Genomic DNA, 25477 nt, shown 5'->3' on the forward strand with positions numbered 1-25477 from the left:
GGGGGGAAACATTATAATAAAGGCAACTGAAAGGTGACAAAGTGAGGGCAGCTGGAGGTGAACATTATACTGTGAGGGCAACTAGAGGAGGGACATTGTAATCTGAGGGCCACAATGAGGGGGCATTATAGGGTTAATATAAAGGGACATTAAACTGTGTGGGAACCACAATGTGCATGATACCATGTCAGAGCCACTATAGCAGTATTATAGAACCAAAGTGGTAGTGGGCGGTGCTGGTGGTGGATCTTACTATATGTACGTTGCGGCGTACTACATGCCACATAGTGTCCCATTAGTTAGTTGGGAGATATCCCAAGCACTTTGCTCTGTTGTCTCAGTCAGTCCTTGGAAGTAAATGGATCAGCAGTGATAACTGTGCACTAGAGTTCCATTCCCACAGCAATAGTGAGATCCCTCCTTCTCATGCTCGGTGGCGCCCCTAGTGGTTGTACTCCCAGCAGTCTTACATTAGTCATCTATCCTGGGGGGAAGGTGTTAAGTATGTTACACGATAACTCTATAACTTTATATTCCACATTTTTAATGAGTTTATTTGAAGCATCTCTCTCCGGGGATGAGCAGTCACACGGCACTACCAATTGTGTCCTGCAGATGTCGCTGTGTTCCCTAGTTCTACAGTTGTAAAGTTCTCGCTGTTCTAGCTGTTGTTTTCCGGTCTCCGTTCTCCGGTTGCTTGGTTACCGTGACGCTGCCGGAAGTTGTGGTCAGGAGCGGGGCTGTACGGTTCTACGGGGATGCCGTAAGTCGTAACCGGCATGGAGGAGCGCGAGCTACAGGCGGGGCTGGAGAATTACAGGATCAGCCGAGTGGTGGGCAAGGGGAGCTATGGTGAGGTCAGCCTGGCCACACACCGGGCAGAGAGCAAGCAGGTAATACGTGTGTGAGGTGGCATGTGCTATAGGATAGTGTGTAGCCACAGTGTATAATGCTGCAGTGCCCTGTCATGTGCTCACTCACTCTATATAATATTACATTGCCTGATATAATGCAGTTACATGGGCAGTCCTGCACAACCAGCACACAACGCCAGGGCATGCTGGGAGTTGTAGTTTCTCAATAGCACGAGAGCCAATGGAAGGTCCTAATATGACAAGGTTACTACATTGAGTGTGAAATATTAGGAAAAGCAGAAAATTGTTTAATAAAAATCTTAAATGTTCCGGCACTGCCGCTCCGTCCTGCTGTCTAAGGTCCCTAGGACCGAAAATGCTGAGGGCTCATTCACCATAGCCAGTCATTGCCCTCCGCAGTCACGTATTGTTCATACACATGTGACCAGCTGGCCACACAGTTACATGCCAGACATACACATAGTGGTCACATGACAGTGAGAGAGAATGTCACTATTTCCAATCCAGCAGGGTTGGGACAGTTGTCATGTATTATGATTTTTGGCTAAAATGCTGCCATCACACTAAACAAGCCATCCATGGAAGGTTTCACTGAGATTTTGTTATATTTTAGCAAAATTCGAAAGGTGTTCTTCAGCATGTGACAACAGATGATCAAATACACTGAAGTCACTTGTGATCAGTTTAATCCAAACTACTAAAATATTAAAATTAATATAGCAGCGAGTATTTGTGACTCCCAAATCTGCACCCCCATCTAGGAACAACACACAAATCAACCAAATTCAGAGAAATTAATAATAAAAATGAAAAGAAAATACATTGTTGGTTGAATTGGAAGAAAACTGCAATTCTATCAGCATGTTAGGCTGAGGCCCCACGTTGTGAAAACGCACCTTTTTTTGTCGCAGATTTTGCTGCATTTTTTAAACTAAAGTCAGGAGTGGATTCAACAGAACGGAAGTGTCTAAGTCAAGATCTTCCTTTAGATTTTTCATTCCTTCTCAAGCCACTCCTAATTTTGCCTTAAATAATTGCACCAAAATTTGCAACAAAAAAGCAGTGTTTCTGCAACATTGGGCCACAGCCTTATAGAGCAGGAGGAGCTGAGCAGATTATTTGTAAGAAAAGATTCAGTATAAGGGCTCGTTCACATCTGCGTCCGGTCTCTGTTCATGCAGGTTTCCTGCACAAAACTGAGCAGGAGACGGAAACCTGCAGGACTCTTTTATACCCATTCATTTGAATGGGTTTGAAAGATGTCCGGCCGTGAGCGCCGGTGAGCGTTTTATGCTCTCCGCCGCGAAACCGTCTTTTTTAAATTGGACACAGAGTCGGACATGCAGTACTCTGTGTTCGGTTTTAAAAAAAAAAACGGTGTCGCGGCGGAGAGCATAAAATGCACACACGGCTGGACCTGGTCTGACAGCTTTCTGTCTTCTGCATGCAGAAGACAGAAAGCTCAGAACGGAATCTGGGTGCTAGTGTGAACCTAGCGTATCCTGCTATTTATCCACTGAAAACTCAACTCGTTCATGGCAGGAAGGCAGTCAGTCACTGATGGGACCTCCTCCTTGACTTCTCAGCACAGAAGGAGAAGAGATTTTATTAATAATAGTAATGATAATAATAATAATGTTGTACTTCAATATACTTAAATAGGACCTTTCACCACTTGGGGCACATGCAGTTTTATATACTGCTAGAAAGCCGACAGTGCAATAGGAATGCCCCCCCAGTACTCCTCTATGAACGAGCACTATCAGGAGGGGAGGGAGGCATTCCTGCCCCTCTCACAGTAAAGCGCTATAGTCGCTACTGTGAGGAAGGGCGTTCCCGACTAATGGTGAAGAGCTACAGTACCGGCACCGATAGCTCTTCACCTGGAGCACAGAACATGAAAGCCGATAGTGCGCTGAATTCAGCTCACTGTCGGCTTTCTAGCGGTATATAAAACCACATGTGCCCCAAGTGGCGAAAGGTCCTCTTTAATCTCTTCCCAAAAACCTATACATTAATCTGCTGGACTCGACCTACTCTATAACATACTGTCTTCAGGTTGGACTGCATTTTCAGTGTAACAGGTTTCCTCTAAGACTATTTTGTTTGCATATTTAATAAGAATGGGGAATTTTTGAACTTTTAATTATTGATAATTTTTAAGAGAACAGGGAACAGCGCCGGAGCCCAGAGGACATGAGTAACACAGTTTTTAATGTTTGCTCACCCATCCTGGGTCCTCCTCTTATTATACTCCAGGGTCTTCCAATTCGGACTGTCAAGTTCTTAAGATCATCCAGTTTGTTCTTAGCTGCATCCATTACTATGGACATTGGTAATAATGTGTGTAGCCTCCAGATCCTGCAATGGTTGCCACTCATCTTTTCCAGAATACAATACTAGATGTGCACTGATCTGACCTATACTACCATACAGAGTTGCCATAAAGTAGCTTGGGAAGGTCAACTTCTGTTCATTGAGTCTTTTATGCCACAATCTGATTTACCATCGGTGATTGGTTTGTATTTTACTTTATTGTTTTTCTTTGTCACGTCTTATTCTGTGTTGTTTTTGAAGACTTTATTAATTCTTCAATTCTATCATTATGTCTTGTTCTTATTCAGTATGTGATTAAGAAACTGAGTCTCCGCAACGCTCCTCGGAGAGAACGGAAAGCCGCAGAACAAGAGGCCCAGCTCCTTTCTCAGCTGAAGCATCCGAACATCGTGGCATATAAGGAATCATGGGAGGCAGACGATGGCTTCCTCTATATTGTCATGAGCTTCTGTGAAGGGGGAGACTTGTACCATAAACTTAAGGAGCAAAAAAATAAACTTCTTCCAGAAAGCCAAATAGTGGAATGGTTTGTACAGATTGCAATGGCTCTGCAGGTATAGTAATATACCCATGGTTTACTTATGTGGGTTTGGGTGACTTATGAGCAGTACTGTGATGATTATTGCTTCTGTTCAGTCAGGTCCAGCTTCAGGCCTTTGTGTGAGAGTCAAGGGATTAAATACATGACAATAGTTACTCATGCCTTAAAGGGTTTTTACACTTCTAACACATATATTCTATCTGTAGGATACGGAAGAGGTGTCTGATCATGGGGGGTCTGACTGCTGTGATTTCCATCATGGGAATGGAGTTCACCGGTGCCCCACGTGAATTAAACCATGGTGTGACATGATAGACAGAGCACTGTACCCTGTGATCCTCCTCAGTCCACTTCATTTACATGGGTCAATTGTAGAATTGTTGGGAATTCAGGGGTTGGAAGCCCAGGTATCAGGCACTTATCTATACATGGTTACGATTATCGGTTAATTCTGTGATTAAGCAATAAGTGTTATTAGTGGGAAAATCCCTTTAATGGTCTCCCTAATTCCAGTGAGCCCTGTCCAGGTATTTGAGGTGCTGATGCCATGCCTGCATATAATGTTGCATCTTGGTCAGACAGCATTAATGGAGATTTTCCAGTGTATCTGGAAGCTTGTCTTGTTATATGATCTGTTTTGATGTTGTTGACAAGGGAGGAGAGCCAATGAGCGCCATGTTTTTGTGATTGTAGTGAGTCTGTAACCAGAACCCAGCATAGTTAGATAGCCACGCAGATAGATAGGTAAGGGTCACCTGACTTGGTGCTCTCCCTCTCTATTGCTGAGATATTGCTATTTTTGCACCAAAGATCTCATTTGCATATTGGCAATATGATCCATATCTATTTGCCTGCTGGGTTCTGGTGACAGACTCCACAAACAATATTTTTTCACCTATCAGCAGGATAAATGATTAATGTAACATTGCTGAGGGTCTGACTACTAGGACCCCAGCTGATCGTGCAAAGACTGAGATTCTGTGTCCCCAGTTACAAAGTGCAGTCACCTATTCTGTGAATATCAAATACAAAATCACCTGCAGCACTGCTTGTAGTATTTGGGGGTGCAAGCCAACCCAAGCCAGGCAAGAAAAAGGCGCCTATTCAGACAAAAAGACCAAAAAAGGCAGCACTCCTCAAATTGTAGTGAAGAAAGCGGAATATTGTAGATTTAGTTCTCAACTGGAATGTTTCCTATTGTGTGAATAGTTATTAAATACTTTTGAGCTTACCAGAGCTCATTACTTGAGGAGGAAGGGACACAAATTGGAGTCTCCGGGGCTGTCGCTGCAGGGTTCTTGATTGGGTAGAACCTACTCAAACCCCAGCAGTCAGGGAAGTAATATAGTGGAAGAGCAGAAATTGATGGGATCACTGAGCAGCTCCATGCTTCCACTAATGTCTGCCTGCAGCTAGTGTCACCACTAAGCAGAGTCTGATTCCCAGTTCCAGGCATCCAGTTGATAGTACAGGGTTCCTGCTGTCAAAGCCTAGCATGCAGACCTCTGGGCAGGAAGCCACAATCCTCTATAGGAAGCTGCATAAGCAGGTGAGCAACACACAAGGTCTCCCACATTGCAACTCTTAGGCTAAGTTCACACGGCAGATTTTGGTCTGGAATTTTGGTGCAGTGCATACAGTGCACCGGCATTCAGTCGTGGAATTCCTCTCCGGATTAGGCTCAATTGAATGGGCCTAGTCCGGAGGGAGTGATGCTCCACGGCTTATTCTACTGCGAAGAACATATCCGCTCATGGAAAAACGAAATATCCAGCTCCCATTGAATTCAAAGGGAGGCGGTATTTTAATCCGGAATTTGATGTGGAATCCTCCTCAAATTCCGGACCAAAATCCGCCCTGTAAACTTAGCCTGAGGCTCACTCCATTCAAGGCTCACTCCATTCCTATTAAGAGCCATTGTACAATCTGGCACCTAAAAGTGTGATGACCTGCACCAGCCATAGCGGCTCACCTTAACCTATACATCACAGTTATGTCCAAGCACAATACAATATGCAATACAGCCTCAGTTACAACAGCTTAGAGTAAGCCAAGCTGTGTCATTCTGCGCAAAGACAGTATCTCACGCAAACTGCACATGCAGTGTGGGCGCACAGTGTGGACAGCGTCTGATTCCCTCCCCGGCCTAACTATGCAGACTGGATAAAACAACCAACTAACCAACTACTTAAAGTGGTTATCCAGGAAATACAGTTTGTTTTTTTCCTAAAAGCCGGGGAAGGTGAAAAAACAAAAAACACTCACCTGTCTCACCAGAGTGAGTGGGGGGTTTTTTTGTGTGCGTATTTTTCACGTTTGCTGGCCTTCTGTTAAAAAAAAAAAAAAAAAATTGTATTTCCTGGACAAACCTTTTACGATGTGTGTCTGTGGCACTGTACGGACCGTTCCCTTTAAATGTACAGAGTCACATGTATTCACCTTTATAGAGGACCTTTCACCTCCTGGGACACATGCGGTGAAATACATGGCTAAAAAGCCGACAGTGCGCTGAATGCAGCACACTATCGGCTTTCCCGTTCTGAGTCCCCGTTCAAGAGGTATCGGTGCCGGTACCATAGCTCTTCACTGTCAGAAGGGCGTTCTGACAGTCAGTCAGGAACACCTTTCTTCACAGTAGCAGCTATTGCGCTGTACTGTGAGAACATGTCTCCCCCCCCCCCCCTTCCCTCCTGATAGTGCTCATCCATAGACAAGTACTGGGGGGCGTTCCTCACCGCTCAGCATCATGGCTGGGTGGTAAAGAATACCCCCTCTCACAGTACAGCGCTATAGACGTTACTGTGAAGAAGGGGGTTCCTGTCTGACTGTCTGAAATGCCCATCTGACTGTGAAGAGCTACAGTACTGGCACCGATATCTCTTCACCAGGGGCACAGAACGAGAAAGCCGATAGTGCGCTGAATTCAGCGCACTGTCGACTTTCTAGTGGTGTATTACACCGCATGTGCCCCAGGAGGTGAGAGGTCCTCTTTAATTACAATGCCCTTATGGTTGGCTGCTTTTAACACCGTTTCTTCCTCTTTTCGCAGTATTTACACGATTTGCACATTATGCATCGTGACTTGAAAACGCAAAATATTTTCCTGACTAAATCTAACATCGTCAAAGTAGGAGACCTGGGGATTGCACGCGTCCTGGAGAGCCAGTATGATATGGCCAGCACTCTTATTGGGACCCCTTACTACATGAGTCCAGAACTATTTTCCAATAAGCCGTACAATTATAAGGTAATGACCTATTCGGCATTCTTTATTTTTTTTGTCTGCTATTTGCATAAGTTGTCTTTTCTAAGGAAATGGTCTTTTTACTATATGTAATATATTTTATTGACATATTACTAGGCTCAGCATACATATTGTTGTTGATAGCCTTGTGACTAATGTCCCTTACCTTTGTGATTTTTCAGTCTGATGTGTGGGCCCTTGGATGCTGTGTGTATGAGATGGCAACTCTAAGGCATGCCTTCAATGCCAAGGACATGAACTCATTAGTTTATCGGATCATCGAAGGGAAGGTAACTTCTAATGCAGTGCTTAGATTTCTATAGCTATGTTACTATGTGACCCATGTTTGTGTGACCTATTAGGACAGATATCAATTGTCCCCGCCTTTATTATGCCGATAAATGTACTAAAACGTAACCTTTATTTAACATTATTTAACTTTATTTAGTACATTTATCGGTCTGATATCTAGAGTCAATCAGCCACTCTGTGAAGCTTGTATATGGTGGTTGACGATACCCTCTGTGAATACCGCCTTTTTATAATGGAGAGTATCACTCCTGCCGGGCTCACGCCAACCATGTATGTACTGTATGGTGTAGTTTTTACAATTGCTGTGACAGACTCCCACCAATCTCATATTGCTGTCCTATCCTTAGGATAGGACATCCTTATCAAAATGCTGGACAACCCCTTTAATATGTCTTGATTGTTTCATCCCTCAGTTGCCTGGCAATGGCTACAGGCGCTAACTAAAAAAAATAGCTTCCATAGCAGATCCATACATATGCATACTCAGATGAACTGAACATACATATTCACTGGTAAGCCTTTCTTTCAATGTATATAAGGTGGATCAGGCAAGTTGAATTTTGACTTGTCCAATAATCCCTTGGACTGAACCCATAAACAGACTAGCGATGAATCCTGCCATAATCTGCAAGATATTCAGATTATTTTAGCACCTTTCATTATACCTGGTGTTACTAATTCTACATATCATCTATCAGTCTTGCATCTCATTTGTCTTCTGATCTTCCAGCTACCTCCAATGCCTAAAGATTACAGTAACGAACTGAAGGATCTGATTGGAACAATGCTAAGCCGACAGCCTGAAAAGAGGCCAACCCCGAGGCAGATACTGCGAAAGCCATACATCAAGCAGCACATTGCCTTGTTCTTACAGAACTCCAAACTGTAAGGGTACACTCATGTTATTTAAGCTATAAAATGTCATCAAATGCTAATGTTGTAATATGCCGAGGGAGACCACAAACTGTGTAAGGTAGCAGCCAGCTGACACAGTGACTACCTCTGTAGAACTCAATAGAAACAGGAATATCCATGTGGTGGCCTCATCCCTTTCCCAAATTTACCTCCTAGCTAAAAGCAGCTCATACATAATAGGCTTTGATCATTCTGGTGACGACTTTCTCCCCTCTGCTACTTTATTACACATGCACCACATGGCCTAGCTGAGCTTGAACACACAAGAGGATATCAAGCAAGATCAGCTGAATGAGAAGCCATGCACATACAATTCCCATCGGCCTGAGGTTAAAGGGGATATAATAAGATGGCCTAAGAATGAATAAAATTGGAATATAAACCCTGTCACCAAGAAAGAGGAGGTTGTCTTTAATTTTAGGCTAAAAAGCAGCTTTTTATCCATAACATTTTTTATAAAAAGCCTGAATGGATGTGAAAGCTTTGCTACTATTGTCATTGAATAATAATATGCTTCTTAAGTAGTGATCTTGGACGTTGTCTCCTATTATTGTGTTCAGCCATTGCTCAGGTATCTTACAACCAAAAATGGAAGCCCTCATTGAGATGGCTGTATGCGTGTTGGTCTCAGTTCACGTCATGTCTGAGCCTCCCATCAGATGTATGTTGGGAATATTCCCCAACAAATACTTCCGACAGAAGGCTTTGATGCCACTGTACAGCCATTCAACTGCACATATGACTAGGACTATGGATATTTCTTTTAATATCAAATATTACTTATTATTCGTGACAGAGATTGCAGTCTTCTCTGTTTTATAATACCGTTAAAGAAGGTTTGGTGACGTATTGAGCCTGTACAATAAAGACAGCGCAATGTTATCTTCATTTTGTTGTTTAAGAAAACAAGTCAAACGGCGAAAGAAAACCGTAGACTCCAGTCACAGTAGTGCCTCAAAAGATGGCGAGCTGAATGAGCGGGATCCTGCTGCTGGCGACAGAAAAAAGCATAAAGTGGTAACGTTCTTATTTAGTTCTGGATGTATTTGCATATTGTACTATTTGGTTAAAAAATTACCATATAACACTACAGTTTATGATCAGTGTACCAATATTTATCGCTTTACTTCTACATTGTCCCATTGCTTGTTGTATTAAAAAGACTACTGAAAGAAATGTCAAAGGTTTACAACTATAGACTCCATAGGCAAGCATTCAGTCACACTGTTGTACAAGGTAACGTAAACCTAATGAGTGGTTTCTGCTGACCTATGTAAGAGAAGGATGTGATAGAGGAGAAGCTGTGCTTTATGATATATAGGGCTATGCTTTACACTTATGTAGACATCTGAGAGAAAAGCAGAGAAATCCAGTCAGTGACTGACAACCTTCAGTGTAATCAGGACTCTTACTGTCTCTGCTAGGAGTCCTGTCTGCATTTACTCCAGTTTTTTTTACTCAGAAATACTGCTCCATATCATAGTAACCTATTTATCACAGAGCTCAGCTTCTCTCCTCTATTGTATAACCCTATATATCACAGAGCTCAGCTTCTCTCCTCTATTGTATAACCCTATATATCACAGAGCTCAGCTTCTCTCCTTCTATCTTATAACCCTATATATCACAGAGCTCAGCTTCTCTCCTTCTATCATATAACCCTATATATCACAGAGCTCAGCTTCTCTCCTCTGTCATCTAACCCTATATATCACAGAGCTCAGCTTCTCTCCTCTATTGTATAACCCTATATGTCACAGAGCTCAGCTTCTCTCCTATCTTATAACCCTATATATCACAGAGCTCAGCTTCTCTCCTCTATAATATAATCCTATATATCACAGAGCTCAGCTTCTCTCCTCTGTCATCTAACCCTATATATCACAGAGCTCAGCTTCTCTCCTCTATTGTATAACCCTATATGTCACAGAGCTCAGCTTCTCTCCTTCTATCTTATAACCCTATATATCACAGAGCTCAGCTTCTCTCCTCTATAATATAACCCTATATATCACAGAGCTCAGCTTCTCTCCCTCTGTCGTATAACCCTATATATCACAGAGCTCAGCTTCTCTCCTCTATCATATAACCCTATATATCACAGAGCTCAGCTTCTCTCCTCTATAATATAACCCTATATATCACAGAGCTCAGCTTCTCTCCCTCTATCATATAACCCTATATATATCACAGAGCTCAGCTTCTCTCCTTCTATCTTATAACCCTATATATCACAGAGCTCAGCTTCTCTCCTTCTATCATATAACCCTATATATCACAGAGCTCAGCTTCTCTCCTCTGTCATCTAACCCTATATATCACAGAGCTCAGCTTCTCTCCTCTATTGTATAACCCTATATGTCACAGAGCTCAGCTTCTCTCCTAACTTATAACCCTATATATCACAGAGCTCAGCTTCTCTCCTCTATAATATAATCCTATATATCACAGAGCTCAGCTTCTCTCCTCTGTCATCTAACCCTATATATCACAGAGCTCAGCTTCTCTCCTCTATTGTATAACCCTATATGTCACAGAGCTCAGCTTCTCTCCTTCTATCTTATAACCCTATATATCACAGAGCTCAGCTTCTCTCCTCTATAATATAACCCTATATATCACAGAGCTCAGCTTCTCTCCCTCTATCATATAACCCTATATCACAGAGCTCAGCTTCTCTCCTCTATTGTATAACCCTATATATCACAGAGCTCAGCTTCTCTCCCTCTGTCGTATAACCCTATATATCACAGAGCTCAGCTTCTCTCCTCTATAATATAACCCTATATATCACAGAGCTCAGCTTCTCTCCCTCTATCATATAACCCTATATATATCACAGAGCTCAGCTTCTCTCCCTCTATCATATAACCCTATATATCACAGAGCTCAGCTTCTCTCCTTCTATCATATCATATAACCCTATATATCACAGAGCTCAGCTTCTCTCCCTCTCTCATATAACCCTATACATCACTGAGCTCAGCTTCTCTCTTCTATCATTTAACCTATATATCACAGAGCTCAGCTTCTCTCCTCTGTCATATAACCCTATATATCACAGAGCTCAGCTTATCTCCTCTATCATATAAACCTATATATCACAGAGCTCAGCTTCTCCCCTCTATCATATAATGTTCTTAGATAGGGTAGAAACCGCCTGACATGTTCACTTTAAATGTTTAGTCTCTGGGTTATGTAAGAAGGCTCTGATAATCTAATCTATTTGGATACTTTGTAAACCAGAAAAGTCTTCACAAATACATGAGAGTAACTGAATAGCATCTTGTAGGTGTCACTCGTTTTAATTGAAGTAAGTGATCCTTATCAGGTTTCTTGTAAAACCAGAGAACTCTGAAAGGCGAAAATGAAGCCGAAGTGTCAAGGCAAATAATGCAATAATGTTTTTTCTTTTATGAACATGAGAGATTTTGGTTTAACGCACACTTTTCAATTTCCTATGCAGATTAAAGGAAGGAGCCCTGTAAAATCTAAAGCAGCCAGTATTCCTCCAGCTGCTCCTGACCCACCGCACATGAACAATACAGCAGCTTCTATTTCAACTCTCAGCAAGGTGGATATCAGTATCCTGCACAATGACAATAAAGCGCCATGTGATGAACATTTGATACCTGAGCTTCACAATGATCGCAGGGACACTCCAAGTAAAATGACCCCGAACAGTCCAAAACAACAGGACATCAAAGTAAAAGCACCTCCAGCACTCAGCACCAATATAGAAAATAAAATTTCACCGCAAGCTTCTCCTGCTAGCATGGAGGATGAAGAAGACACTATGAAACTATTACAGTCATCCAACCAAGGTGACCATCAGATGAACCAGGTAACGCATGCACCACACAAATCATTATTTTCATGTTTGTGTGTTTATATAGTTGTAGTGTAGAATATGTAGCATTTTAATGATTAGAAAGCTACTTTTCAGATGATTTTTTAAAGAGTTTTAAATAGTCCTTCTAAACATCCTGGTTGTGTTTTATGTGTATTATGAAAGTATTCTGCTTTATTTACTACTGTGAAAAAAACTCCATCTTTGGAAGGCATTCAGGGATGCAGGAACTTAGTATGTATTTTTCTATTTATTGTGTTGTCTTGATATGGAGTTGGAGTTCTCCATCATCTTTGCTTACGGAGTGTCTGGTCCTGTGTCCCCGTTTTAATAAAGTGGGGGTCTGTGATTTTCACTGTCAGCTCCATGGATTGGCACTCTGCTATCTTCAGCAGTCTCAGAATGGAGTGATGGTGTGTTTGCTCGACTGCTGCTCCATAGCTGAGTGTCCCCATGATGGGTGGGTGTTCCAGTGGTCAGACACTTATCATCTATCTTGTGGATATTTGATATGGCCCATTCTTGGGCCAACCCCTTCTAAGAATGCCCATAATTCTTATAGTGTACACATAGTATCAGTCCTGTTTATTAATTTTGCCTTAGTAACTGTCTTGACAGCTTGCACTAACGTTTGTCACTGCATGATGTTCATTCAGGTCATGATGTATTACAGTGCCTTTATAACAATGAAACTTATGGAGTTATTCCTATCTTGACAAATCCATGACAAGATTGGAATAACTGTACCCAAGCGTCAGCCAAAAAGTGCTGCTCTACACTGTTCCAAAAAATTCCCATAGAGGAGAAAGATAACTTCTGCAAGTTTAGCAGGTTGCGTAGTAGTGGGGTCTCTGCTGTTTCACACAGCAGAGACCGGGCAGCTGTTCATGCATTCATAGACATCTCTGATCGCAGGCACTTAACCCCTCAGATGCCATTGTCAGATGTGACCGCAGCACTTGGGTTCTGTTGCCTTCACTAATGGTCCCGCCCCTCCCCCAACCCTCAAACTTCCAAATGGCTCCCCTGCTTAAAAGTCGATTTTGGTGCTATGGCAACTGGGAGCGCCAGTACACTTGTGTGACTATCACTCCATTCAGCTGCTAGGATTGTAATCCCAGGCCTGTAGAAGTGAATGGTGCACCAACTACTCTCAGTCTTGTGGACAGGGGAGAAGTGTCCTTAACCGCACGACCCCTTTAAATCCCTCCTTCAGAGCTAGTTATATATCCCATGCAGGATTTCTATTCCTGCCACCAGCTATGACAGATTGTTTCTTCACTTTGGTCAATAGGGTGACAGGACAAGGATAGATCCGACTCCTCCCGATGCCAACTCATATGCTTTTGCTTTTCTTTTGTTTCTTGTTTTTGTTTTTTTCTGCGTAAACAAAAACAAGAAAATTGAGATGAAAATTTAAAATCATGCATAATTTTTTTTTAAAAAATTTGATTTCTGAAGGTGAATCCGACTCAAAATCGGCTCTAATTTACATCATATGGACTTGCCTTAAAAGTTGAGCAGATGCGATGAACGTTTTGTAAGAGGTAGTACACTTTAAAGTTCCCGTTTTTGTTCTTTCCTGTTTCTTGGTAGGAGCAACTGGATTCTACAGAAAAACTCCTAGAGCCGTTTGTGCCTGTTACAGAACCCGTACGTATAACTTACATGTTTCTATATTACAAAATAAAACATCTCATTATGGTCAAACTCATTTTCTAAAGTGGTGACAGATTGTATTTAAGATCCCTGGGATTCCCTGGGATCCGGGTTGCACCACCACATATGGCACTTACTTGATGTTTATGTTCCTGGATGCTGCAGTGAAGTGTCCATAGTACTGACCCCCTTTGTTCTCTTGATCGTTGGCAGTCTCTGGTTGGACTCCTTAGGATAGACCATTAATGTAAAATTTCAGAAAACCTTGATAAAATGATCTTTTATAGTAACAAGCTTCCAGGAACAGAATTTATAACCCACTGTCTTGTTCCATTACAGGATGGAGTTGTGGCAAAAATTGAAATACAGCCCCATAACTCCATATCTGAGCCATCATTATCCAGACATCGGAGACACAGGAGGAGAGAAAATATATCCTCGCACTCTGAGCAGGTGAAGCTTGTGAACGGACTATGGGTATTGGTTAGCAACACATGGTATCTACCGCAGCACTAGGCAAGCCCATCATAACCAGTTGTAAAACTTGTAGTTGAAACGTGGCTCGAACCGTCGCTGTCCCCATTTGTAAACTCACTGTAAAAACTATATTTTATATTATTGATCTGGAACCCCAATAGTAATCATCAGCGAAGAGCATTATGTAACAGGTATACAGCAAGGTTAAAATGGAGACTACTATGTTGACGTCCACTCTATATGAAAGGGGATTCCAGTTTATTGAATAGTGTCCCAATCATAGTTAAGTTGATGACATAAACGAAGCAATACTTGCCTACTTTTTCCTTTTCTGTCTTAGCTGCAGTGGCGTCGTGCTTGTATACACCATGCCCCCGTGCAGCCAGTCACTGCTATATGCCACATAATGGCTGAGGCAAGTAAGTGACTGATATGGTGATGTGCAATATACAAATATGTAACTGCAGCATTGGGGGAGGACAGACGCACGGCACAGGCAATAATGGGGATGAAGACTAGTGTAGATTTTAATTCTTCTGCATGAGACTTCCTCAGACGCACCACAACTATTAAGAGGCCGGATTGCCAAAAACGTCATCCTACTAACATTATAAATGTGAAAGTTTGTGTGTTTGGATGTTTGTTACTCAATCACGCAAAAAAACGGCTGAACGGATGATACTGAAATTTGCCACATACATAGATAGGAACCCCGATTAAAATTTAGGCTACTTTTTATCCCGGTAAATGACGTCACTACATGAACGTTAAGCACAAATTTAGACACAAACTACGTTTGAGGACCTTTGATGACGTCATCACAGGCCCTTCAGCCGTCCCAAAGGATCACGCTATGTGGTGGGCGGAGCTACGTGCTAATTTGGGGGCGGAGCTAAACAGGAGTGAGCCTGACATTGTGAAAGCTGAAGAAAATGGAGTCTCATGGAAGATCAGGAGGCTACAGAACATGCAGGCTGTGTGTGGGCAAGAGGAGAATATCGGCTGTACAGTTTCAGTGAGTAGGACGGAAAATCTGTTGTTCTGCCTCGGATGGGGGAGGGGGGAGAACTGTTGTACATTTCAGCAACATCCGTTCAGCTGTGTCTAACACAGAAGCTGCTTAGACACTCAAAAAACACAAGCCTGTATTCAAAATAAGCAGATGTAGTAGAGCTGAGGCAGCGCTAGTAGTTCGTGTGTGTAACACAGGGGCAGATGGTCTTCGGACTGTGCTGGGGGGAAGGGCTGGAGGACGAACTGTCTCAAACTTCACCAGCAGCCATTCAGCCGTGTCTAACACAGACACTGCTAGGACACTCAGACAAGACAACCCCTGTGATCCAAATTGCCCGATGTAGCCGAGCTGAGGCAGCGCGGTACCACAGCTTGCTCTGCTCTCCATACAGATGTGCATACAGCTGGGGCTGCTGCGCATATGCACAGATGTAGCAGAGCCGACTCGTGGACGCAGGCGGATCACCGCCAACCGCATTTGGCTAATTATAAGCGGCTCATCGCCAACAACAACCTGCAGAAGCTAGTCCTTAATAAATTCTCCCGATGTGTGCAAAGAGCTGTATTAATAAGTATTACGCGTTATAGGAAATAAATGATTAACATATCCATGTGTTTCCAGCTTCCTGTGGTTTGTCCAAGACCTCTGCCTTCTCCTCCTGCCATACAAGGACAAGCTGTTCCAAAATCCCCAGAATCCAGCGCTGGCCCAAAGCCTAGCAGTCTATCTCAGGTACATAGTGATATTTGCGGACTTCCCATTTCTCAATATTACAATGACGGCGCTGTTTAACTTTAGGGGTATCGTGTGCGTTCTAAGTTTTCTTTAGGGCTTCACAGTAAGGTTATAATAAAGTCACATGCAGAGTGCTAAACTGTATTTCTATTCACTTTATAAAGGATCATCGACCTTTATCAGCTAGAGAAAGACGACGACTAAAACAGTCCCAAGAAGAGACGTCAATATCTGGTGAGATATGTAAACTCGCATGACTATTATTCATGGTTACAGATGATTCTTTTGTGTGTTTGTCATTGGAGCTGCTACGTGGGGCCAAAATATGATCTGTAGGTAGCAGTGACCATATGAGTAAAATTGGCGTTTTATAAAACTTTTGACAATTTATTGTGAGATGGGTTGGTGAGAATGTCCACCAGTCACTGAAATAAAGGGGCAGGAGCGCTGGGCATTGTGCCCCTTGCCTCTACTTGAAGAGTGGCCTGAACAGTGCACAAGCTTGTAGACTTTCTATGAGCAGAGCAGAACCTATCAAACAGGTTTTGTGTTTTTTTGGTTTTTTACATTACTTCTAAAAAAATTAAGCTTGCCAATCCATTTTATTCAGTGTAGGTCCTTCCTTTCTATGGAGGGGATGTCACTGCAAATAAGCTCTAAATATTTCACTGACCAACAATATAATGGCTAGCTACAAATGTGAACCACTCCGAAAACATAACTTTTAATTGATACTCGTAAAATCTATTTCAAACCAGTGCAAGATAAGTAATAGAAAGGACATAGGGGATGTCAGTCACCAGCATCTGCTTACCCACTTAGAGCTGTAACACCAGCAAAGGGAAGTCCAGGTAAGTACGGAAATGGTCCTAAATTAACTACAATAGAAACGATACTAAAAAAGTTTTGCTCAGGCTGATAATAGCCGTGTGTATGCAGCCATAGAAATAAATGGCTGTGTTCTAGCTGTAAAAAAAATATGGCAAGCTGACTAAGTATGCAGTCGCGTGTGCACGGACTCTTACTCTAAAATAGAAAAGTTGCTCTCTCTGCATTGCTTCATTGTTTTGGGGAAAACCTGGTCTGTTCCTTCTCCTATTAAATGATCCTACAACAGCCTATTATTGGAATGAGATATATTATTGGCTGACAGATTTTAGATTCATGTCTAGATTTTAAGTTGCAGCAAAACAAAACTTACATAGGTAAATGAATTCTTTGTTTTTTTCCTCAAGCACCCTCCATTAAAGTAGACGCTGGCCAAGCTGTTGACAGAGGGCAAGCAATAACTCGTAACTGTCAGTCATTGCCAAGTTTACAAGAGGTAAGTTTTGCCTTTCCTTAAATAGTGTTGGAAAGGAAATAACAGGTGAACAAAGGACTGTATTGCTTTTCATATTTGCTAAAGTTACCTTATCTCTGCCATTGTTTGCGAGGCTGTTGCCACCACCAAAATCTTTTTCTTTTTCACATATATGCTGTTTTGTGGGAGGTCAGTGACTAGTGAACATACCTTTTTGTGTCTTGCTGGTGAGAAAATCAGATTTTGCTGGACTCATCACATGGCTGCATCTATTGGCGAACCCTTTTTTTCCGCAAAAGCAATCTCTGGGTTTGCAGTTGAGATTCCCCATAGCAGTGCTAATGTAGAGCAGAATGCCCATTTGGGGTCCCTTTCTACTGGCATGACAAAAGTGGACATCACCCTTAAATGGCCTGTTACACTATTAAAGAGGACCTTTCATGGTTTGGGGCACAGGCAGTTCTATATACTGCTGGAAAGCTGACAGTGCGCTGAATTCAGCGCACTATCGGCTTTCCCGATCTGTGCCCCGGGTAAAGAGCTTTCGGTCCCGGTACTGTAGCTCTTTACAGTCAGAAGGGTGTTCCTGACAGTCTGTTACATCCTTCTCCACGGCAGCACCTATCGCGCTGTACAATGTGAGCGGTGAGGAACGCCCCCTCCCTCTGCTCGTTCATAGATGAGTATTATCAGGAGGGGAGGGGGCGTTCCTCCCCGCTCATACTGTACAGCGCGATAGGCGCTGCTGTGGAGAAGGACGTACCTGACTGACTGTCAGGAACACCCTTCTGACTGTAAAGAGCTATGGTACTGGGACCGATAGTGCTTTACCCAGGGCACAGATCGGGAAAGCAGACCGTGCGCTGAATTCAGCGCACTGTCAGCTTTCCAGCAGTATATAGAACTGCCTGTGCCCCAAACCATGAAAGGTCCTCTTTAAATATAACTCTGTTACGCTATGTTCACACATATGTCTGGTATCCGCCCGTTGCAAATCTGTCTTAAAAACACAACGGATTTATTGCCTGACTCTATCTGTATACACCTTATCACTATAATATGTGAGGGGGCTGTCACTGCCAGTGGGTGGTGTTTGGTTTACCTGTTCTGTTTTGTGTGTATGTTAACAATGCCTTTTTCCTAATATACCATACTGTGACAAAACTTTTTTTTTGTTTTGCCCTGCGCTGTATATGTACTTATACCAGAGAACTAGAAAACGTTATTGTAAGGCATTCTTAAAGGGGTTATCCAGTGGTCTGTCCTTAGGCAATCAATATCAGATCTCAGGGGAGCGACACAGATCTAATATTGATGGTCTGTCAATAACCATCAGTGTTAGAAACCGGATAACCCATTTAATGAATACGATCTTATTTAAAAAATAAAAAACAAAAAATATTACACTTACCGCATACCGTAATCCGTCCATGGGTACCCATCAAAAATTGTCAGTTTGTGTCCATTTTTGGTGGATTCGTTTTTCTTCCCCCTTCTGAGCATGTGCAGAGAAAAAAAACAACTGATTGCAAAACCAACACATTAATTACTGTCCATGGGTAAATTGGTTTGTGTCTGCCCTCCATAGACCTCATGTTAACAAAAAAGGGGGGAAAAAATGGATTTGTTATTCAGTCGTGAATCCTTATTTTTGGACAGTGCAAGTCTGACAAGTCTGTCTCCGTCCAAAAAAGTGTACACATGGCAGAAATGCTCCAAATGTGCACCAGCAGATGTTTTAAAAACCCATTGAAATGAATGTTTTTTTGCAATGCCCCCATGTCTAGATATTGCTGTGCAATACTTATGTTGCCCCCTGGTGTCCTATGGATTCCTCTTAGGAGATCTCTAATGTGTCCAGATCAGTTTCCACATAGACTCAGCAGCTCAGTCCCTCTGCCCAAAGCCTCTTGTAAGTGAACAGCAGAGGGATTCTATGTATTGTGCAGACCCCCAATAACAAGTAGTCAGCCTGTTTGGTAGACATCAAAATAACAACAGGGACACCATAAAAAGGAACAGAAATGTATATAACCAGGAGCAATCTAAAAAAATATTCCAATAGAAAAATTATATTTTACTTGACCTAATAGAAATATATATTAGGCTCTCACCATGTTATTCATTCTAGTAACTGCATACTAAGGAACCATCCCTAATAAACGTTCACTACATTAAATAATCGGGTTTTCTGTTCTGTTACTATTACATGGATTTTGTATTCTAACTAAAGTATGTTCTCTTAATAAAGAAAGGGCGAAATTCTGTACATGGGTCGTGTGCTGAGGATGATCTGAGCTCCTCCACCAATTCAACAGACAAGTCTGAAGGAGACCACAAAGAAAGGTAATCCTTAAAGAGGCTTTCCAGGCAAACTGGAAACCCAGGGGGAGCAAAGGATGGGCTAAAATAAAAAAATGATACTCCTCTTGCCCCATTTTCAGTTCCGGCATCAGATTTTCCTGTTTAACTTGATGCCTACACATGCTGGGCCAGAAGTGAAGCGGTTCAGGTGCCTGATGCAGTAGTCGCTGGCTTCAGCATGTTCGGCAGCAGTGACCTCAGCATGTGACTGAGCTACTTCACTTTGGGCCAGTACGTGACAAAATGTATCACAGGACCCAAGGACCAGGGTTAGGTGAGTATCTCTTCTTATTTTACATCTCCTGAGTTTTCCAGTTTATATGGTAAACCCCTCTAAGTATAATTTAATGGGAATGACCATTCTTCTTTATCTAACATGGTGGCAGTATGTATTGACCAGCGTATTGGAAGCACTTTTTTTCCCTCGCCTGATTGTTCTTCAGACACTGGACTTCTGCATGGATGAGTCCAATATACATAAAAGCTCAGACTCTTCTCTGATCAGACACCATCTTGAGTTTTAGATTTCTCTGTGCTCTGCTATCATTCTCATGATACCTTAGTACAGCATCACATGGGGCAGCTGGAGACTGTACCATCTTTGCTGCTGGGAGACACTCTACTTATCCGTACCTCTGTACTCTCCTAAATAATGTATGAGATCATAAGTATACAGTTATGGAGGCTGAACTGTAAGCTTAAGTATGTGACCTAGCAAGTCACAATAAGATCATATGGCCCATCCAAAGAGAATGAATGAATGACTTTTCATATAGAAAGGAACTAAACAGGGCAATACTGGCTGAATTATATCTTTTGGTGGCATAGATTTATAATGAAAGAAAAAAAATAATCACTTGGAGTATCTATTTACGAAAAAATGGTCAAATTGTGATATCTTCATAATTAAGAGTCACAATCAGGACCAAAATCCGCCATACCGTGCCCTGTGTGAACTAGCCCTTTGAGTTCCAGAACCATATCAGTTCTTGTTCTTGTCGATTCTGTGTTGTCTTGGCCTGACATAATTGTAAAAGCAGCAGGCAATCTTTTAACTGTGGAATATTATTTCCTAGGAAGTACTCGGACTCTGGAGAAATGAACGATCTTGTAAACCTAATGACACAAACCTTACACATGGAGAGGGATGAAGGTCAAATGCCACCCGCTGTTTGTAAAGAATTTAGACTCAACAGAAGGTACAGAGATACGTTCATGTTACATAAAAGAACGTCTGAAGAGCAAGAAGAGATCAGCTTTGAAGACTTGGCATTAGGTGGGCACATAGAATCAGTTTTACTAATCCTGCCTGATTTTTAGAAAATCTAAAATATGCCAGATCTATCATAGTGGAAGAGGCTGGATGATAAATTTAAGGTATCTTAGGACTGACTAAGTTTATCCCACCTATTTACTGATTCTTCACAGAGTGTGGTCCCAAATTAGAAAAAATGTAATCAAATATGACTTATTATATCCTTTAAAATATGTCCCGAATTATCAGGACAGCGTACACCCCCCACTGTACATCAATACGACACTAGTCCCTTTAGATTAAAAAAAAAGGACTATTCTAAATCGCTTAGATACCTGACAGCTCCCTTGTGGTGGATAACACTTAATTCACTATAGAGCTTAAATCACATTATATGGAGATATGATATTACACCACACAGAGAGATCCTATCAGTCTCCAACCACAGTGGGCCTAACCTATCAAAGTGTCTCAAACACATCCACCACTAGACAAAAAGGGGGGAAGAACATCCCCCCAGTAAAAGTCTATTGACGAGTGCAGTCAGGGGGGCAAGGGGGCGTCCCTCACAGGTTAGCGTCATCACTGGGTGGTAAGGAACGCCCCCTCAGACAGTACAGGGCTATGGACAGTACTGTCAGGAGGGGCGTTCCTCACAGTCCAGCTAGACTGTCAGAAACGCCCTTCTGACAGTGAAGAGATATTGGTAACTGCACCAATATCTCTTGCCCTGAGGCACATAACGGGAAAGCCGACAGTGTACTTAATTCAGCGCGTCAGCTTTCTAGTGGTATAGAACACCGCATGTGCAGGAGGACAGGAAAGGTCCTCAGGCGATTGACCAGGCACATCCTCTGGCAGTCCATGGATGTAGAATGTGTCTGTGCAGTCCATGTGCCTAAAAAGCTGCTGGAAATAAAAATAAATCTGCTGGTGTCAGAATGGTGAGGCCTGCAATCATCAAAAAAAAATTGGATAGTGGGATAATAAATCTACAACATTGTTTTTTTTTTTTTCAGATAATTTAACGGTCCCAGAAAAATTCCGCAGAATGATTGAAGCTTTGAGGAGAGATGTCTTGCAAGAACTGGGAGTGAAAGTCCTTGAGGAAGTGTACAATGTCATGGATGAGCAGGATGATAATGTGAGAGAGGTAAGTGATTGCATCTCTGTGTAGAAAGTAAGTCCTCATTTACGTTAGAGCTGAGGGCAAATCTTTGAAGATAAAACTATTATATGATAACGCAAATCTCTATAATATCACATAGTTAGTCTAAACAATGCTCCAAGATCCCCCATAGACACAGGTTGACATGCCGCCTGCCTCTAGACACCTCTAGAGGGAGCTTTTGAGCTTACTATTATACTTTTAAAGGAGTTATCCACAGGATAGGTCATCAGTATCCGATCAGCAGAGATCCAACAACCTGAACCCGCACCAATCATTAATTCAGCTGCTGGAAGCCATATACAAGGTATACGGCCACAAGCAACTCTGCTCCTATCTGGTACATTGTAGATAATGATGTTGGGTGACTGCAGCTCTGCTCCTTAAACTATATTAACTTTTATCAAATTCAGCTTTCAAAACACCCGAACATGTTCATGTAGGAATATATGATTAGTCTTGTGAGCGTCTATCTCTAGTCATGTATATGCACTCATAAAAGCTTATGCTTTTGTATTACAGTTACATTTACAGAAAATCCTGGGAGATAAGTACAGTAACTACAACCTGAAAGTTCGCCAACTTAAGTTTTTTGAAGAAAATCGAAAATTTTAGATGAATTGTGATAGGTCATTTCTTCAGACCATGTTTTTACACGTTTTCATTTTCTACACTACAAGAAGTCATTTCCTCCTCGTGATGAGTGAATGCAGATGGCAATATATTTTAATATTGTCAGAGTTATAGAAAGTCGTTTGACTCCTGCAATGTTTATGAGGAATTGTGAGCAATGACGTAGCGTTTATGTTGTGTTCACGTGGGTATATGACTGAGCCTATCAATACCTTTTTACCTGTAAAAGAGGAAACTTTTCTACTGTTCTGAAAATATAATTTTCTATATGTTTTAGAATATTAAAGGTAATGAACCTACTCATGTATTTACTACCTATTTGGTCACTTAGATTGTCTGTTATATACTATATGTAGTAAATAATGACTGATGTACAAAGTTGTGCTGGATATCTTATAAGTCACTTGTGCCATCAGATAATCGCCTGTCTATCTACATCATGGGCCACTCGTGGTTTACTATGCTGTCCTGATTTGTATTGCCCTTTGGCTACTCCTTTGCTCAGGTGGATTACTAAGGCTCTGTTCACATCTGCATTGTGGCTTGTTCATAAATATCCCATTGCGTCTAGCCGTGCAGAGAATTCACACGGCGGAAAAGGCTTCCGCCGTGTGAACAGACCCTAACTACTTTGCTTTAGCAATGCCACTTTGTTTGCCTCCTATGTGAAACTATTCCTCCCATTGTTTACACAGCATTGTCAAAGAACCCGGCCTGTTATCTGATACCAGATGGGATGATGGGACTCTCTGCCTTGCTGGGTTCTCTCCTCGCCCCTGGCATCCAGTTCAGCTAATTGCAGTTTGTTGATAAAGGCTTGGAGTGTGGCCTCTCTCTATGAAAACATAACGATAACACTTGAGTTTACTGTAAGAAGTTGTCTAAGTTTTCTCACCAGACCTGTGTACTGTAATATGCATTTATATTAAGTTTCTAGCAATCATAATAATAAATCCCTTATGGTAAAGGCAGTGTTTGTATCTACTGAGGTACTTCATATTGTCCTGTTCATCAAACCATCAAAGCCACCCCCCAGCTCACTGAAGAATACAGGAAGTGAGAAGAGAGAGCCAGATTGGAGAACTCCCTTAAATAACAATAGTGTGAACCTACCCAAAGTCCTCATTGGTGGAAAAGGAGAACATGCTTTAGCGCCATCTTTTGGAAGTTAGCTCTATATAAATTAATGCCTTCTGGCATAATTTGGGAATAAAGAAAAGCAATACTGTAGTACTGATATTGCAATTGTTACAGTGAACTTATCCTTCTGTATATTCTTCTAAATAATCAAAGAGACCATAAGGATACAGCAGAGAGACTGAGCTGTGTGACTGCAGCCTGTCTAGTTATCAGCAGTAGCTGTGATAGGACTTTGTGCCCCCTGATGTATGGAGTGACAGAGAGGTGCATGTTATTCTCAACAGATCAGAATTAGATCCCATGGGAAGGACTAACCAAATTATACATAGCGGGAGAATATTCGAGAAACTAATGGACTATAAGGCTGTTTTATAACTTCCCTTTGAACAATTCTAATATGCTCATAAGTTGTTTTTTGTCCTACATTTGTATTGTTTGGTCACTTGTGGAAATTTACTAGAATAAACCTTGCTATGTTCTTGTAGTAGTTGCTGTTACTCTTGTTCACGCACTGATAGGACAAATATATGGATCACTCGGTCTGGTCATAACATCATTTAGAATATTTTAAAACTGGCTCTGAATGAGTTAAAAGCGTACTAGAAGTAATTCCGGATTCACTGAGCTCTTATTTCAATTCTGCCTGGGTTTCCCATCAGTCTGTAGAGTCTTGTCCATCCTGATACACAAAGCATGTGAAATACCAACTCCAACTCCTTGTAGCTCTCCGATAGATGCGGCTCCACTTACTCCACAGCCAAGGACCACCCATCTGACAGTAGTGAGCATGACTGTACTGAAAGTAATAGAAGTGATTACTCTGGAAAGGTGGGGACAAGACTGAAATCAGTGGAGTGGCTCCTATTGAAGGATACATTTTTCTTACATATCTGCAAAACTTTCACTTTTTTCTAGGGTGTATTTTTGATGCATTCAGCCAATTATATTTGTAGAGAACGGGGTGCAGGGGGGACTTCTTGACCATGCTATGATCAGTCATAACATGAAAAGCACCAGCTCTGACTAGTTAAGGCATAGAACTAATGAAGTAGTTATCTGGCAACCAAATCCACTATGGTGGGAGCTCTATGGACCAGACTTGTTTTATAAGCTAAATTAACACCTTGAACTCAATCATAATAAAGCATATTAGTTTATGCAGTGTGACAGGACATTGAGCTGAAAGAGGTCACTGCCATGAGAAAATACAGCCATGAAGGAGAGTACTGCAATAATCAGAGGAATAACAAGAACTCCCTGTACCCAACTATAATGTAATGTCTATATTACTTCTCTCCTCCTGGGGCCAGGCTCAACCCTACCCTCTGCACCCCTTTACGTTACACTCCTGCCAATAAGGATTAAATGGCTGAAAAAGAATGTATTAAAGAAGCTTCCACATGAATATCATGTACTGTACTAGCCTGCGTATCATGCTACCTTTTCTATCATATCCTAAGTTAAACTTTCAGCCTTTTGTACTATAAAAGATCTTATGTGAGGTTGGAACATATTTCTTAACCTTTGCTTCCCATGTACAGCAATGAAGCTTGACTGCCCATGACCCTATTTTCAGCTCCCCATTGGACTATTTTGCAGGCACTATATACCATTTATATCTGACAAAACCTACCATTTTGGAGATGCTCAAACC

General features: G+C 41.9%; 1 protein-coding gene across 1 annotated transcript; it reads left to right on the plus strand.

Annotated features, from left to right (window-relative positions):
- Positions 1 to 710: 710 nt before the first annotated feature.
- NEK4 (NIMA related kinase 4) lies at positions 711 to 24183 on the plus strand. The gene is made up of 16 exons (XM_075286425.1): positions 711 to 893; positions 3500 to 3766; positions 6803 to 7000; positions 7180 to 7287; positions 8040 to 8194; positions 9127 to 9241; positions 11691 to 12068; positions 13671 to 13727; positions 14073 to 14186; positions 15847 to 15957; positions 16125 to 16194; positions 17196 to 17284; positions 19515 to 19609; positions 20704 to 20903; positions 21902 to 22035; positions 22573 to 24183. Exons 1-16 carry the CDS (start codon positions 780 to 782, stop codon positions 22663 to 22665), a joined length of 2298 nt encoding a protein of 765 aa, XP_075142526.1. The 5' UTR covers positions 711 to 779; the 3' UTR covers positions 22666 to 24183.
- Positions 24184 to 25477: the final 1294 nt, after the last annotated feature.

Source organism: Leptodactylus fuscus, chromosome 9, assembly GCF_031893055.1.
Source record: "Leptodactylus fuscus isolate aLepFus1 chromosome 9, aLepFus1.hap2, whole genome shotgun sequence".
NCBI classification, from domain to species: Eukaryota; Metazoa; Chordata; class Amphibia; order Anura; family Leptodactylidae; genus Leptodactylus; species Leptodactylus fuscus.

Bases quoted from the DNA above. Each gene is read 5' to 3' on its own strand.
- NEK4 (XM_075286425.1), top strand. From the start codon at position 780: ATGGAGGAGCGCGAGCTACAGGCGGGGCTGGAGAATTACAGGATCAGC. The intron at 8,195-9,126 runs GTAAGGGTACAC...TTGTTGTTTAAG, and splicing joins TTCTTACAGAACTCCAAACT to AAAACAAGTCAAACGGCGAA. The intron at 16,195-17,195 runs GTGAGATATGTA...TTTTTCCTCAAG, and splicing joins AGAAGAGACGTCAATATCTG to CACCCTCCATTAAAGTAGAC.